Source organism: Aptenodytes forsteri, unplaced genomic scaffold (assembly GCF_000699145.1).
Source record: "Aptenodytes forsteri isolate BGI_AS27 unplaced genomic scaffold, ASM69914v1 Scaffold221, whole genome shotgun sequence".
NCBI lineage: Eukaryota > Metazoa > Chordata > Aves > Sphenisciformes > Spheniscidae > Aptenodytes > Aptenodytes forsteri.
In genome coordinates, this window is record NW_008794411.1 from 294,318 (window position 1) to 308,468 (window position 14,151).

At 43.2% G+C, this 14,151-nt stretch overlaps 1 protein-coding gene across 1 annotated transcript; it reads right to left on the minus strand.

The window, feature by feature from the left end:
* Nucleotides 1–7,186: 7,186 nt before the first annotated feature.
* Nucleotides 7,187–14,086, minus strand: CCNG2 (cyclin G2). Its single transcript, XM_009288619.2, has 7 exons — nucleotides 13,954–14,086; nucleotides 12,811–12,948; nucleotides 11,564–11,814; nucleotides 11,311–11,389; nucleotides 11,113–11,211; nucleotides 9,898–10,103; nucleotides 7,187–9,385 (listed from the first exon to the last, which is right to left on the minus strand). The coding sequence occupies exons 1-7, from the start codon at nucleotides 14,062–14,064 to the stop codon at nucleotides 9,253–9,255; spliced, it is 1,017 nt and encodes a 338-aa protein (XP_009286894.1). The 5' UTR covers nucleotides 14,065–14,086; the 3' UTR covers nucleotides 7,187–9,252.
* Nucleotides 14,087–14,151: the final 65 nt, after the last annotated feature.

Genomic DNA, 14,151 nt, shown 5'->3' on the forward strand with positions numbered 1-14,151 from the left:
GAATCTGGCTGGAGGCTCTGGGCCAGTGAGCATGAATGTCCACCCGGACTGAGATTTTGCCTCCAGGACCACCTTGCTGGAGCAGCTGAAAGGTGGAAGAGGGAAGCACTGGAGAATGCACTGTGACATGTAACCAGGAGCTGTGGACTAAAAGCTCTGATGCTAAATCAATCCAGAGAAGAAACGCTGAAGGATTACACTTGAGTGTAGGTGCTCAGGAGTCAACTGTTGCTGCCAGGTTACTTGAAAAAAGCAGAGGCACTGTCACAGAGATTAGACACCAGTGGAAGTTAAAGCCACTGTTATTCCCCTGGAAGGAATTAATCTGTATTCATCCTGGAGATCTGAGAAGAATGCTAAGCTACCATCACAGGTAAGTTCTTGTTTATTAATTCAGCTAGTAGATGAGAGGATAAGAAACCAGACGTTATTATAGCCAACAAAACAGCCCTTAATTAGAGCGATCTTTTGTGTTTAGCTGTATCTGAAGATACCAGGTGAGACTGCTATGTACCAATGGAAATAAGATACACTACGTACACAGCAAGTAAGTGCACAGCACTTGGTTCACTGCAGTAACACGCCGAGCACACAAAAAAGATAGGGAGAGATTATCATTCTCGTTTTGCAAATGGGACAACAATTAGCTTAATTTCTATAGAGTGGGACAGCAGCTACCCAAAAGTCATGCTGAAAACCCAAGACAAAGCTAGGAATCCAGCCCTTGTCATCTTTATGCCAGTCAAACGCCTTAACCAACCTTTCCAGTCTGTAGGAAACCGCATACCTTTAACAGCCATGGATGACAGCAAAGATGGGCCCTTTCCTAGAAAACCATGGCCACAGCCTTAGGAAACTTACCTGCAAGCAGTGACAACTGGTATATAAACAGAGATGTTACAAGCAAGGTCCAACACTAAGGACTGTATTCCTCCTTCTCCTTCCCTCTTCCTTTTTATAAGTGCAAGGATGCAGAGTGGAAAGACCCCCCCGCCCCTAAAACCCTCGTCTAGAAAACCAAAATAATCCTGTAGGCTGCCGAAGGAGGAAAACACAGGTCTGTTCCTGTTAGAAACTTGTGTAAGATCACCAGTATTCAACCATTTTCCGCACTGTCTCACTGCAAACCAGAAAGCCTCGGTGTTGTGCTCGTCACTAGAAGAGCTCTCTTCTGCACTGACCCCTGTCTTTATCAGCTCCTGAACCAAACCATGCGGAAGAGAAGTGGAAGAGCACTTCCCCCCACTTGGATATTTAAGGCATGGTACACACTTAAAGAATAGTCCATATGCTGCCCACAGAAATAGAATGCCTCAGTCTTTGCTAGTTACCCCAAAATCAGCCTTAATAGCAAGCAATGGGAATATAAAATCAAAGAATGTTTTAGTACAGTCCCAATATTAATACTACAGCTACCTTGTTGGGAAAAAGTTGTGAAGAAAAGAAAATGGTACTATTTTCTAACCATACTTTTGAGCAAATCTATGAGATATGCTCTGTTCATCCAGATAAGAAAATCTCAGGACCCAGACCCTCAGATGGAAGCCACCCTTCTCATGCCAAATATTCACACCAGGGATTATTTTCAGAGAACATTCCCCCATTTAACATACCTTGGGCAAAGGCATCTCCCATCCAAATGATAAACATATGTAATAACTGTCCAGCACTCAGCTAACTAAGAACAAACATTTGACGTGTTACATGACTGCGCATTCCTCTCTGCTTGGCAAGGTAAGGTGCACATTTTTCACACTGAAACAGAAATCCATGTTTTCATAAGCATTAAGAGCCACACAGTGTACACGCATATGATCAGTAGGCACCATCACCTGCTTGATGTTAAAGAACAAACCCTGAGAACTAATGTGGAATTAGAGAGTTTGGGGGGCAAGACTGAATCCCTAACTTGGGCTTGTAAGAATACTGCAACAGCTATTCTAGTGGCAAGGGTAGGCTGTGGCGGTGACGGATCAAAGCGCACATCCTGAGAATAGAACAAAACCAAATTCCTTCAACAGAGCCACATTTGATTTTACAGCTGATTTAAGTAGCTGATGTTGCATTTACAGCATTGAGTGTGTGGCTTCTCCCGATTGCCCAGACAGGATAAAGGTGTCAGTAAGTAGCTCATGTTGCATTTACAGCATTGTGTGGCTTCTCCCGATTGCCCAGACAGGATAAAGGTGTCAGGATTACATTTAATGGAACGATAAAAGCTTAGAAAAGCAAAAGGCATCAGACAGATGACCTCTGGATGCACTGGACAGTGCCTCTGGTAAGACGGCACTGCTGAATTTGGTAAGTGGCATTCCAAGAAGAGGAGGTCTCGGCCTCGTGAGCAATACACCAAAATTGCTTTTTACAGCATGGTTTGAGTGAGGGACAGCACACAGCTGCTGCAGGAGCATGGAGCATCACCTGGGACCCGCAGTGTCCCTTCGCTGTCCTAATACAGTGAGGGAGGAGCGTGCTACTTTGCTCTTTATCACAGAAGAGCTTTCCCCTCCTACTTGCCTGACGCCGTGCCAGCATCTTGGGCAAGGGGTTGGCACGTAAACTGCACCTCGCTTCTGATCATCTGTGGCCCAAACCATTAGACTACCGCCTTGGCTTCTGTAATCTTGGCAGGACAGCAAGCCAAAACCAGGGATCACCTCAAGTCCTTTTGCTCCCTAATATAGTTAATATTTGAGCTCTGGATGAAAAATACTTCCTAGATCCCTGTCTCAGTCACTGTACATGGGAAGACTGCTATTTAGACCACAGTAATGTCTTCCAAAGTTCCTTGGAGACTTGGAACTACAAAGTCAACTCTAACCTTTGAAATATTTTACCCACAGCTACATGAAATCCTCAGAAAACAAGCATACAGGCCCTTGCAAAGTCAACAGAGATGTTGCATTTCCACCGTTGCGTAAGTTGCACAACTGCAACCCTCTTTTGCTTGGTCCACATATTCATGTGCAATGCACAGTGGGCAAAGCTCTAGGAGCACACACAAGGCTGTTAAAGAAACGGTACCCTTCAAGGCACAGCACTGGACCTTCCCAGCAGACAGAGGGTATCTGTACTTGGAAAATGCTGCATACCTCCTCCCACAGCAACTGGGGCAGGCGGGGGATGTTATCAACCGGTCGTAACACCGGTCCCTGCCATGCCAGCCAAGACAACATTACATTTGAGCATGAATCCCTGCCTGGGCACATCTTTATATAGGAGCACTGAAATGCCCCGCTGGGAAGAAACAGGTGGCCTAGCTCCACTCCCACCAAAGTCTGCAAGCCCTACTTTCTCATGGGCCCTTACGCATCCTGCCTTTCCGCAACAGCAATGTAGTTCTCTGTTTTCAGCTGATTTATCCTTGACAACGGAGAACAACAGCAAGGAGCTATTCCTATCGTCGTCCTACTGAGGGGGAACAAAGGAAGCGAGAGATTCAGAAATACACAGAAGGTCAAGGAGGAAGCGTGTGACAGAGGAAGGAGTTGCATTTGCCTTTCTAGGTCCAGGACAAAATTTCTCACCATAGGCTAGCTCTCCTATTGACTTCACTGGGTGGGAATGAAGCCAGCGCCGAGTGCTCTGGAAATCCCATCACAAATGCTTCCTTCATTTAGATGTTTTAATAGCGTTCACATCTCTCTCTGATGAAGAGTACTTGCTGCAGCCAAAAAAAACCCCACCAGCACTCTTTGAAGGAGAAATGAAATGCTTCATTAATTCAAAAATTGTTGAGATTGCAAATCAGGAACAGAACATACAGGTCTAGAGGCAAGATTACTAATAATTCATGAGCAAAATGCTATGTTTATGCAACACTGAAGATGAGATTTTAATTGCTTATTACTCTAATTGATTTCATTCAGTTGTTATGGCAACTTTCTCCTTTTAGTATATGCACTACACTACACGCTTAGCAGCTTAAGCCATGAAGTAAGGCTATGTGACACACCACAGTTGCAACACGTATTCTAAGCTAAATACTGATTATCTGCTCATATGATACATAGTAGACAGAGACCATGGTTAGAGCTGTCTATAACACCTTCTAATGTTTTATTATTATATGCAGTTTCTCTCGGCTGTCCCAACTGATGACTTCCAGGCTTATCTCCGCCGCTAACTTTTCTCGGTTTACACCACTTGGCACTGCTCGAGCAAAAACAGTGGCCATTTTGTGAAGAAGCTAGTTAGAAATGGCAGTTTTGTCAGCACATATGTTAGACATTATCTCATCTATATTCTGACTCTTTTCCAGAAAAGCTTTTATACAACAGGAATTCAGAGCGAGAACTCAAAACCTGACTGTCGAGACCTGAAGTCAAAACCATGCCTTTTGCTGTTGAGAAGGAGGTATGCAGTTCAGTTAAACAAGAACACCCAGCACAGGCTTCGCGCAGCTATACTTACGCATCCACTCCTATTTATCTCTCCTGCCCAGTCTCCCCCCAGCGATGGTGGAACCGCTGCTCATGTGTAAACATATCCACTAACTTGCACACAGCAAAACGGATCTTGCTCTCCGAGCACGTATGCTAGCGAAGCACATTTTGCTGGGCCCTGGAGTAAATCCTTAAAATCCCTTGTGAGTCATCCGTCTCGCATGCATCAAGTTTTTAGGGAGCTGAAGACAGCAGCTGCGAGTTAAGACGTTGTTCGTAAATGGCGACACAGACATTTTCCCTTGTTAAAGGCCCTGTGCGATGTACATTGAACTGGAAACTGCAGAAGCTGGTTTCTGGTCTTGCACTAGTATCTACTGATTCACATCTTGCTGAGCTTCAAAACCCCGATAGCTAACTGGTATCACAAGAATAAGGCACTCACCTATTAGTCCAGGCCCTTCACAAGCAAGCAAAAAAGAGGCATGAGATTGTCAGGCAGCCCTGTCTTTTAGATCAACCGTTTCCTTTACTGTATGCTTCAGCCTTTCACACTACAGTCAAGCACAGAGCCTGCTCTACACACTGACCAACAGAAACATATTACTTACTCCGTCGCAAAAAATGGGGAGCTGTTCAAGACCAGGGCCTGAACACACCGACTGATTTACGCTGAAAGACCTTTTTGCTCCGTGTCCCTCGTTATGTAATCAAGCATTGGAGAAGTCATGTTTCCTGTTTAAAAGGCCATTATCATCATTTAATTATGGAATGACAATTCACTAGAACAGTTCCACAGCTGATTCAGCCACAGGAGAGCAGGTGAGCAGTACGGTAACACCTCGAGATACTCTCAGAAACCAGGGCTTGTCTACGCCGATGTGAACCTTCAGCTCTACACTTCAAATAGGTTAGGCAACACGCTATCTCACAAAGGCACGGGGAGCAACATCCCAGAGCTCATGCCGAAACCGTACAGCTAGGAGCTGTCCCAGGGGACGTCTTCCCCACATAAACATTCCCTTTCAGCCCCCTCAGCCCCCACCCAAACCAGTCTTACTGACAAGGCAGTTATGAAAATGAACGTATATTTAAACTCTTGAGACTGCAAGCGCTCAAAGTTTCACCTCGTGGTACAAGAAAGCCCAAAACAGCATTTAAAAACCCTGTACAGCTCTGCTATTAAAAACAAGCCAACCACCAAAAGCCCCATGCTTTGAACAAAGCCAGGCAAACCTCCTTTGCGGGATACGCAGCTATCTGACCCAGCAAAATCAAAGTTGAGCCTAAATTATCAAACCACAGAAGTAAACCTGACAACGTTCTTGCAAGCAAGTTTCTTTTCATGCTGAGACAAACTTGAAAGGGGCTGAATGGTACACCTCAAGCTTTATTAAACAGACTAATCTCACAAGCTGTTAGTAAACCCAGGGACATTGCCCGTGGCTTCCTACCTTCATAACAGCCCACCTACGCAGCGCACGCATTATCTGCCGACTCCCGAGCGAGGTGGTTGCTGTACTGAAGCAACCCGAGTGGGCACCTTTGAAGTAGAAGCTGAACATCTTCGCTGCAGTAGCTTTCATGTTCAAAGCAGTCACAACAGACAGCAAGGAAGCCATTGCTCTTAAAACATTGAAGCACGTGTTTCGAAGATAAACAGTTCCATTATATAATTGCCTTTCAGTGGTACATGTGAGTTATTGACAGAAGGGAATTTCATACAGAACTTAGGAATATCGAGTGTCCATCCCTCATCTGTTATACGTGGGAAGTGAGAAGCCTTGTAGTGTGTTCCTGTATTTAAAAAAAAAAGTACGAAGGCCATAAAGAAAAAACTGAGAATCATTTTAACAGTAGCACCGGCCCTATTCTTCCCACACATGCTCCCTGCCAATGAGTGACAGCACTCATTGTCAGCCTCACAGCACCCTATTCATTCTCAGCCCCCACCTACACACCCTGCCCCGGTGTTGGAACATCCAAGGCAGGATTTCCCTTTGCAGCAGCAGCGACCAGAGCTGGAAGACAGGCTGGCTTGGCAGAGGGAGCACCCTTGTGCTTTCTCTCGCTCCATCCCTTGCACAAGAAAGAAAAAAGGACAGAAAGAGGGAAGATCTGTATCAAGCTACAAAGTGCAATAGGTCTATCGCAGTGCTTACAGCCATCTTAGCAGGTAGCTGAGTGCAGGTCCTGACTCCCTCTTTCAGCCTTTCTAGGGCTGGGAACATCTTTCCAGCAAGAACAATTTACAGCCCCTTATTCCTTAATTTTTGCAATATAGGCACCATTTGGAAATCCTTTGGCAAGATGGGCAGGATGAGACAAAAAGGAAACGAGCTCCAGTTTGCCTTTGATGAGTTACTGCAGGTATTGGATTGCCAAGATGCAGACACATCCCGAGACCAGGTTTTACCCAGAAGACTGGGAACAGCATCGACCACAAATCCAGCAAAACCCAGAACACTTCACCTGCGATGACCCCTAACTCCACCACTGGTGGGAGCTCCCATTTGCCAGATGTGCAAATACAGCATGCACAACACTCATCCCAGCACGACAGAGCCCAGCTGCAGCTGGGTGAGAAGCAGACAATACCTCACACTAGCTTCTAAAACTGAGAGGAGCGAAGCTGAGGAGAGATTCACATCCAGCAGCAAGCCACACACAAGCCTCTCCTTTTTCTTTGCAAACTGCTTACCAGAACTTCTGGGGAACCCGGAACACAGTACCATACAAGCCATACAGCAAAAAAAAAAACAAGCCAAAAGCTTCAAGTAACCAACCGTAACTCACAGCAGTTAACAAACACAGCACTTGGTTTATTTTTGTTTTCAACTGAAACAAGACTCAGTAGGTTGGTTACCTGTAACCAAAGTACTCTATTTCAGAAGTGAGCTTCCAGGTGCAGAGACTTGCAGTAAGAAGTCTTCAGATGTACAGTATTTATATCATACAGAGTACACAATAAATTACTATCTACATGCAACATACCTACAAAAAGTTACATATAACGTAAAAAAATACAGTATTTTCTGCTCATTTTTTGTTTTAAATTTTTTTCTGTACATTTTTTTCATTTACATTTTTATATACATTTTTGTAAACTTTTTGTAATTTTATAAAACTGAAATCACATAACAGTTATGAACTTACGGCACCGCTCTTACCGTTCTAAAACAAAGCTTGCATCTACGAAACAGCCTTTAGCTTGTTTGCTCCTTCATTTCTACTTTGGCACCAACACACTTCACACCATTACTCCGAGCTAATTAGTCCACTTGCTACCTAACCGTGTTCTCAATATGGAGAAACACAATCACACTTCAGCTTGTGCTTCAGTATAAGAAGTTCAGAAAAAACCATTACATTAACTACTTCATCAACATCACATTTACCTGATATTACTGCATAATATCGACTTTTCCTGCACTAACTGCTTTACATAAGCATGCAAACAAGTCTGATTATGACTCAATCAATAACATGAGTATACTGAAAAACAACTACAAGGGTTAAATATTAAAAGGAATGTAGACTTACCAAGATTTACCATGTTAATAAGTCTAAGCTAATAGTATGGATTGACATGTTAACAGTTAAGATTTTAAACACACTGAAGTATACAATGTGAGTTTCAGTGTAAAAACATCTGTATTAAAGAAAACTTGAAATTACTCCCTGCCACACAGTTTATACTATCCTTTAGTGAAAACTAGTATTGACTAGAAGAAACCTTCTTGCCATGCATACTGCCGTCATGAAAAAGGGATTCCTGAAGTTTATAAAAACTAAGCTTTAGAAAAAACAACCTACGTGGAGTACACAACTCCAGATCCTGCTGACAAGGAGCATAGCATGTAAAGTGTTAGAGCAGTTTCAGCATTTGGCAGTAAATCATTTCAGCCTGGTACTGTGGATACGTATCCCTCCACATAACCTACTCAGCCAATTTGATCTAACCCCAAAATACTAAAGGGTGGAGGTGCCCTGAAGAGGACTCTAGTCCAACCTCCTGCTCAAAGCAGGGTCAACTCTGAGTTCAAACCAAGCTCGGGGCTTTGTCACGCTGAACCCTGAGAACCTCCCAGGACAGAGATTGCACAGCCCCTCCTGGTCCACTCCCATGCTGGGCTGTCCCCATGGAACAAACTTCTTCCATTAACTGAGAATTTCACATTTCAATTTAATGAAAGCCTCTCATTCTTGCTCCATTCTTCTCAGTCAAGACCCTGAAATTATCTCCTCCTCAGCAACCTCCTCTTAGATACCAAAAGGCTGCTGTTCAATCCCATTTTCCCCCCAAAGGCCACTTAGCCAGGCTGAAGAAGCTCATTTCACTTAGCTTCTCCTCACAGGTCCTGTGCCCCAAATCATTTAGCCATCTTGGCAGCTTCCTGTCAGACTTGCACGAGTTGATCGACCTCTTGAGCCCAAAACCGGACACTGTTCCAAATGAGAATGAATGCCAAGTAAAGGGAGGAAAAAGTCTACTTCCCTCAATCTGTTGGCTACGCTCCTGTTAACACAGCCCAGTATGCTGTCAGCCTTCATTGCTGCCAGGGCACACTGCTAACACATTTAGCTGCTAACCTTTTTGGACCACCAAGTACAGGACTACGTTTATACTCACTGATAACAGAACTATACATGAACTTTTTTGCTGAACTGGGGACCTGAATGGGATTTTTTTTTTTTAATTCCTTAAGATTACAACAACAAAAAAACCAAGGCAGGCATTCAAAGCATTGATATACCACAGCAATTCTTGCCTTAATACCGTTTACAGATCACCACCTCATTTATTATTGCCAAAACACTCTACGGTGCATTAAAAATCTCAACCTAACACAATCAAGACTTAATGCTAAGACCGACAGCTAAGAGTTTGCCACTTCGTTTTAGGTTTGAGTTCAAAGAAGAAGGTGCCTTCCAGATCACTCGGAGGAGAACTGCTAAGGCTTTCTTCTCCGCTGCTCATATCTTCACAGGAGTCTTCACTAGAAGGAACAGTAGGAAAGGTAATTTAAACAAAGCACAATCCCTCAAAAGTGACAAAGTACTCCTCAGTCCTGTGTTCCCTCAAGCTGTTCTGTTCCTAGTATAACATCCCAGATGTAAATGCTTCTCAGCACTAAGGCTTAAATCATAACAAAGTACAATTTCCTTTTTCCTAATGCCAAAAACCTCCTACCAGCCAAGAAGCCGGTGTTCAAGATACCAAATATAAATTACTTTAGAAGATGTAAATGCTTTGTAAGCCTCTCTGCCTTAAAAAAAGGAACGCCTCCCCCCACCCCGCAAAGCGCTTGTACCTTTTGAACACCACAATGACAGCTCCCCTTTTACTTTTTCTTCTGTTTAAGATATATTTTAAGTCCACCAGTATTTTCCAAGCTAGCAATTTTTTCCAAGTAGTACTGAGTAAGCCTAGTTATACAGAGTTGCCATTAACATTTCCAGAAAATGAGAATTCCCAACAGATTAACGACCTGGTCTAAGTTTTACCAACCTCTTGCTTTCATTGAAACATCCACCCTCTGGTATTGTTGGCAACTCAGGAACACTGTAGTAACTGTTTTGAAGATTCTGGGCTGTACGTCTCGAAACAATCCAAACGAGCTTTTTATGATCAGGCTTACAACATTCAGGAGAAGAATAATCTGCTAGGCATTTTGAGACCAATTCCCTCCAGTAAAGTAGGTCACTATCACTTATCTGAAAAGCAAAAAAAGAACCTATTTAGTCTATTACACACAGGCTCTGAAGATAACCCCTCCCTCCATTTTACCTTCTTGGAAAAGAAAGATAACCCCTCCCTCCCTCCATTTTACCTTCTTGGAAAAGACTTGAAAAGCTATCAGTCAAGATGTAAGCAAGTCATAACTGTGATACCTTTGTCAAAGTTGGGCTGCTTTTGAAGGTGAACTCCTATACACCTCCTAGAAATGTCCGCGTTGAAGTTTGAGTTAAGTTGACAGACAGTTTGCCTGTCAGTTGCTGTTAACATTTTCATTATCACTTCCAAAGGAAAAATGAAAACAGGATTATTCCATTTTAAAAGAGATTTAAATTTAATAATAATAATTTAAAGTCCCATTTTAAAATGGAATAATCTCATACTTTAAGGAACTACTTCCAACCTTCAAGAAACTGGGTTAGTTCAATTTGACTATAAGAGTGAAAAGCTTGTTTTAGGCCATCAACTGATACAGTATGCAGCTAGAAGCTATAAATCCTATGTTAGTTATTCAGGCAGAAAGAACAACCAGCCCAGCAGTCATCGTAGTCCTACGAACTAATTGGAAGTTTCTCTAGAACATACAGCTAGAACTGTACAAGTTAAATCATCTGCTTGTTAAAGCATGTATTATGTAGGCATTAGGTCAGCATTTCTTCTGATTTTATACATTTAAGATAGTTTTTTAAACCATAATCCTTTTGCTTGCCAGGCAGCTGCCGAGATGTGCCAGTATGAAATGACTACCTGAGCTCATTCTCTAAGCAGCCGTTTCCTGCATTTGGCATTCTACCAATGAAACCATGTTAGTTACAAGAATTGCAGACACATGCTTACAGACTCATTTCATTGCTTACTTCAGCTGATGCCAAACAATACCTGTTAAATATTGTACACTGGCAGCAGGGGTCCCTTAAATGTAACATTGTACCTCATTAATTGCACCAGTCCCAACAACTGCAAAAACAATCCACAGAAAATATCTACCTTAGAATGCTTTTGAACACGCAGAAGGATCTCAAACAGCTCAACAGACTTCAAAGTCTGAACTTCTAGAGTGAGAAGGCACAAGGCCAAGACAGATGGCTAGAAGGACAAAAAACACCGCTCAACATGACATGAATCAAAACCTACTCAGAAGTCAAAGTATCTACTTTTCTAAGTAGTCAAAGTACTTCTTCTTACTTTTGCTTTAGAAAAGACTAGACGACAGTTGCAAGCTTTTAGCTGTGCTTCCAATTTGTCGAGATTCAACACTTCTTTCCTGTAAGACACCCAAGAGAAAAAGCATTTGTATCAACAAGCATTCACTTGTCAGGACGTAAAAACTAAGGAGCTGCCTCCGCTACAGCCAATGCCACAGTCATTTAAGAGGCAACTAAAGAGAGAAAGGGCTTAGCAAACATATAGACCACCACCAACATGCAACTCAACTCACCTTTCTGAGGTATGACAGAGTACAATAGTATGGTACAAGTGCAAGAAGGTTAAGGCAGTAGTAGCTTTAAATTCAAAGTGCAACTTTTCTGAAATTATCTTTTCCATCCGTTTCAGGTCGGACACAGTGCATTTACATTGGCTGATCCGGATGATCTCATGGGCAGATGGAATATTGCATTCTTCTTCAACTACTCTGGCAGCCAGCTGGAAACAACAAACTCCAATGCAAGATAAATGCTTCGGTTTCACCTACAAGTAAGAGGAAGCACTATGAATACTTCCCCCCCCCCATAAACACCGTGCTTATCAACAGCAACACCAACAGCTCACCCAGCCTAGGTGAGCTGTCTTGAATATATTTACAGTTCAACAGAAAGATTTGCTTATCTCAACCAGACCTGACATGAGTCAGCTAATACACCTCACCTAGTCATAACTAGTTTCATGACTTAAGTTTCAGCAAAACACAGCTGGCAGAGCCAATAAAGCAATATCAATCTGCCATAGCTAAGTCAGAGGAAGTAAAGTTCAACAGCTGAGCACCCTCTATTGAAATTGTTTCACATCACTACACAGCAAGTAAATTGCAGTAAGAACTGCAATACCCTGCTTCTCCAAGCAGCAGTGCTCACTTACCCTCACTTAAAGCCTACACAAATCCCGCCTGAGCCTGTTCTAGGCAGTCCTATCCCTCCACAACTTGTTCCCACCTCTGCTATTCTCTCCCATGTACCAGCATAACCTTTTGTGCAACCTCAAGGACAGTCAGACCAAAGCACTGACGCAACTTTAGTTTTTCTGCCAACTTAGTAACGGGGAACTGGTTTAGGTTCAAATCATCTGCCATAAAGCAGCACAAACACGAAAAGAAAAACATCCCCGAAATGATCATTTGGTATTAGTTCCAGCACTAAGCTAAGCTATCCCTAGAAACAGTCTGTAACGCAAATTGGTTTGTTCCTTCTTAATCCCTCCTTTCTTAGTCTTCTACATCTACCTGGTGAAGGCTACAGACTTACTAGAGGAAATAAACCACACTGCTACTTGACTTTAGAGGTAAGAAGAACTGTACTCAACTTCAGGTTTACAAAGGAGGACTTCAGAAATGTTGCTAGCATAGAATGAGTAAATAGCCACAGTTATCTCCTAGATCACAACCTTCCCCTTTTTGTCAGGCAAGAAAGTTCACAGGAAGCTCGCCTATTCCCCACCAACACTATAGCAGGTCCTCTCCCCCCAATATACCTTCATAAGAGCCAAGAATCTGTCCAGAATATTAACAGCCAAAACAAATGTTTCAGTTGCAAAACCGAAAAAGTTGGTCAGACTCCAAAGATCTTCCACCTTGGCATTCCTTTGTCTCGGACACAGAGTGTTCTCATTCTACAGGAAGAGAAGCAAAGTCAGAATTATTCAGCGGCAGCAGTGATGACTGTGACCACTCTCTCCCTACGTCATCTTTTACTTAAATCAAAGGGAAGCAATTATTTTCTTCCATAAATATTTTATTTCTCTTAACTTAAAAAAAAAATTTTAGATATTTGAGACTCAAAACACACCCAAGGTAGATGGATTACAGCCAGGTCCTGAGTCTCACTGGTGCAATACCGAGCACAACCACATTTCCAAGTACGCACTTGTTATTTTAAGACAATAGTTACCAAGTGCATACATACACAGGGACTCCTGACCTTACGGAAACAGAGATGACCAAACTCAGCTTATTCTCCTCTCTGCCTGCATGTCAATATTTAAGTGACAAAAGCTCTGCTTTCAAAACAAAAAAGCAGGCTGATTTCAGAGACTTTCTTTGTTAAACGTTAAGGCCCCTACCAAAAAACTCACCAGCATCCGAAGGAATGTAAGCCTGCCCCAAACTCAATAAGGAACTCTGGTCATTAACGTGGATATGTTTATGCTTAGCTTATTTTTTGCTGTTAAGCACTAAGTGTTTCTAGGTTCATTTCCCTAGACCTTGTTAAGGAAAAGCTGGTCATTTCCCCCCATTTGTTAATTGCCTACTTGACATCCCAGCTTTCCTGCAGTGGTACAGCACAGTGGTACAAAGCTCCCGAGATGAAAACAATACACTTCTTTTGGTTCTGTGTTCACTCGAAGTTTAGAAGATAAATATTAAACGCCTGAGTATTTTACTTGCCCTGTAGGTCATAATTCTTTGACAATGTAGCATACGTTAATGACTACAGATTAAGACAGAGTTAAAACAAAAGGCAAGCGGCGTTTCACAGAAGACAGAATTGACTTTCCCAAGCTAACGCACGTCTCCCTTCTAGCTCGGGGTTTTTTTTAAACACGTATTTCCTGCCCAGAGGAGGCTGCCTCCTCCCTCCGCGCCTACCCCAGCCCGGCTCCCCGGTCCCCCCTCACCTCGGCGGCGCACTCGATGAGGCTGAGCCCCTTCTCGCGGGGCTGGAACCGCCCCTCCTGCTCCAGGTGGAGATACAGCTGCTTGAAAAGCCACAGCGCCTCGCTGCTCATCTTCTCCCCCGCCTTGGGATCCTTTACCTTCACGGCAGACGCACGTCGTCAACAGCTGGCAGCTCGCCCCCCCCTCCCTTCCCCCCG

Excerpts from the sequence above, each read along its gene's own strand:
- CCNG2 (XM_009288619.2), bottom strand. The coding sequence starts at position 14,064 with ATGAGCAGCGAGGCGCTGTGGCTTTTCAAGCAGCTGTATCTCCACCTG. Across the intron at positions 11,212-11,310 it reads TAGTCTTTTCTAAAGCAAAA|CCATCTGTCTTGGCCTTGTG; the intron begins GTAAGAAGAAGT and ends TTGTCCTTCTAG. Across the intron at positions 9,386-9,897 it reads TGTTTCAATGAAAGCAAGAG|TGAAGACTCCTGTGAAGATA; the intron begins GTTGGTAAAACT and ends TGTTCCTTCTAG.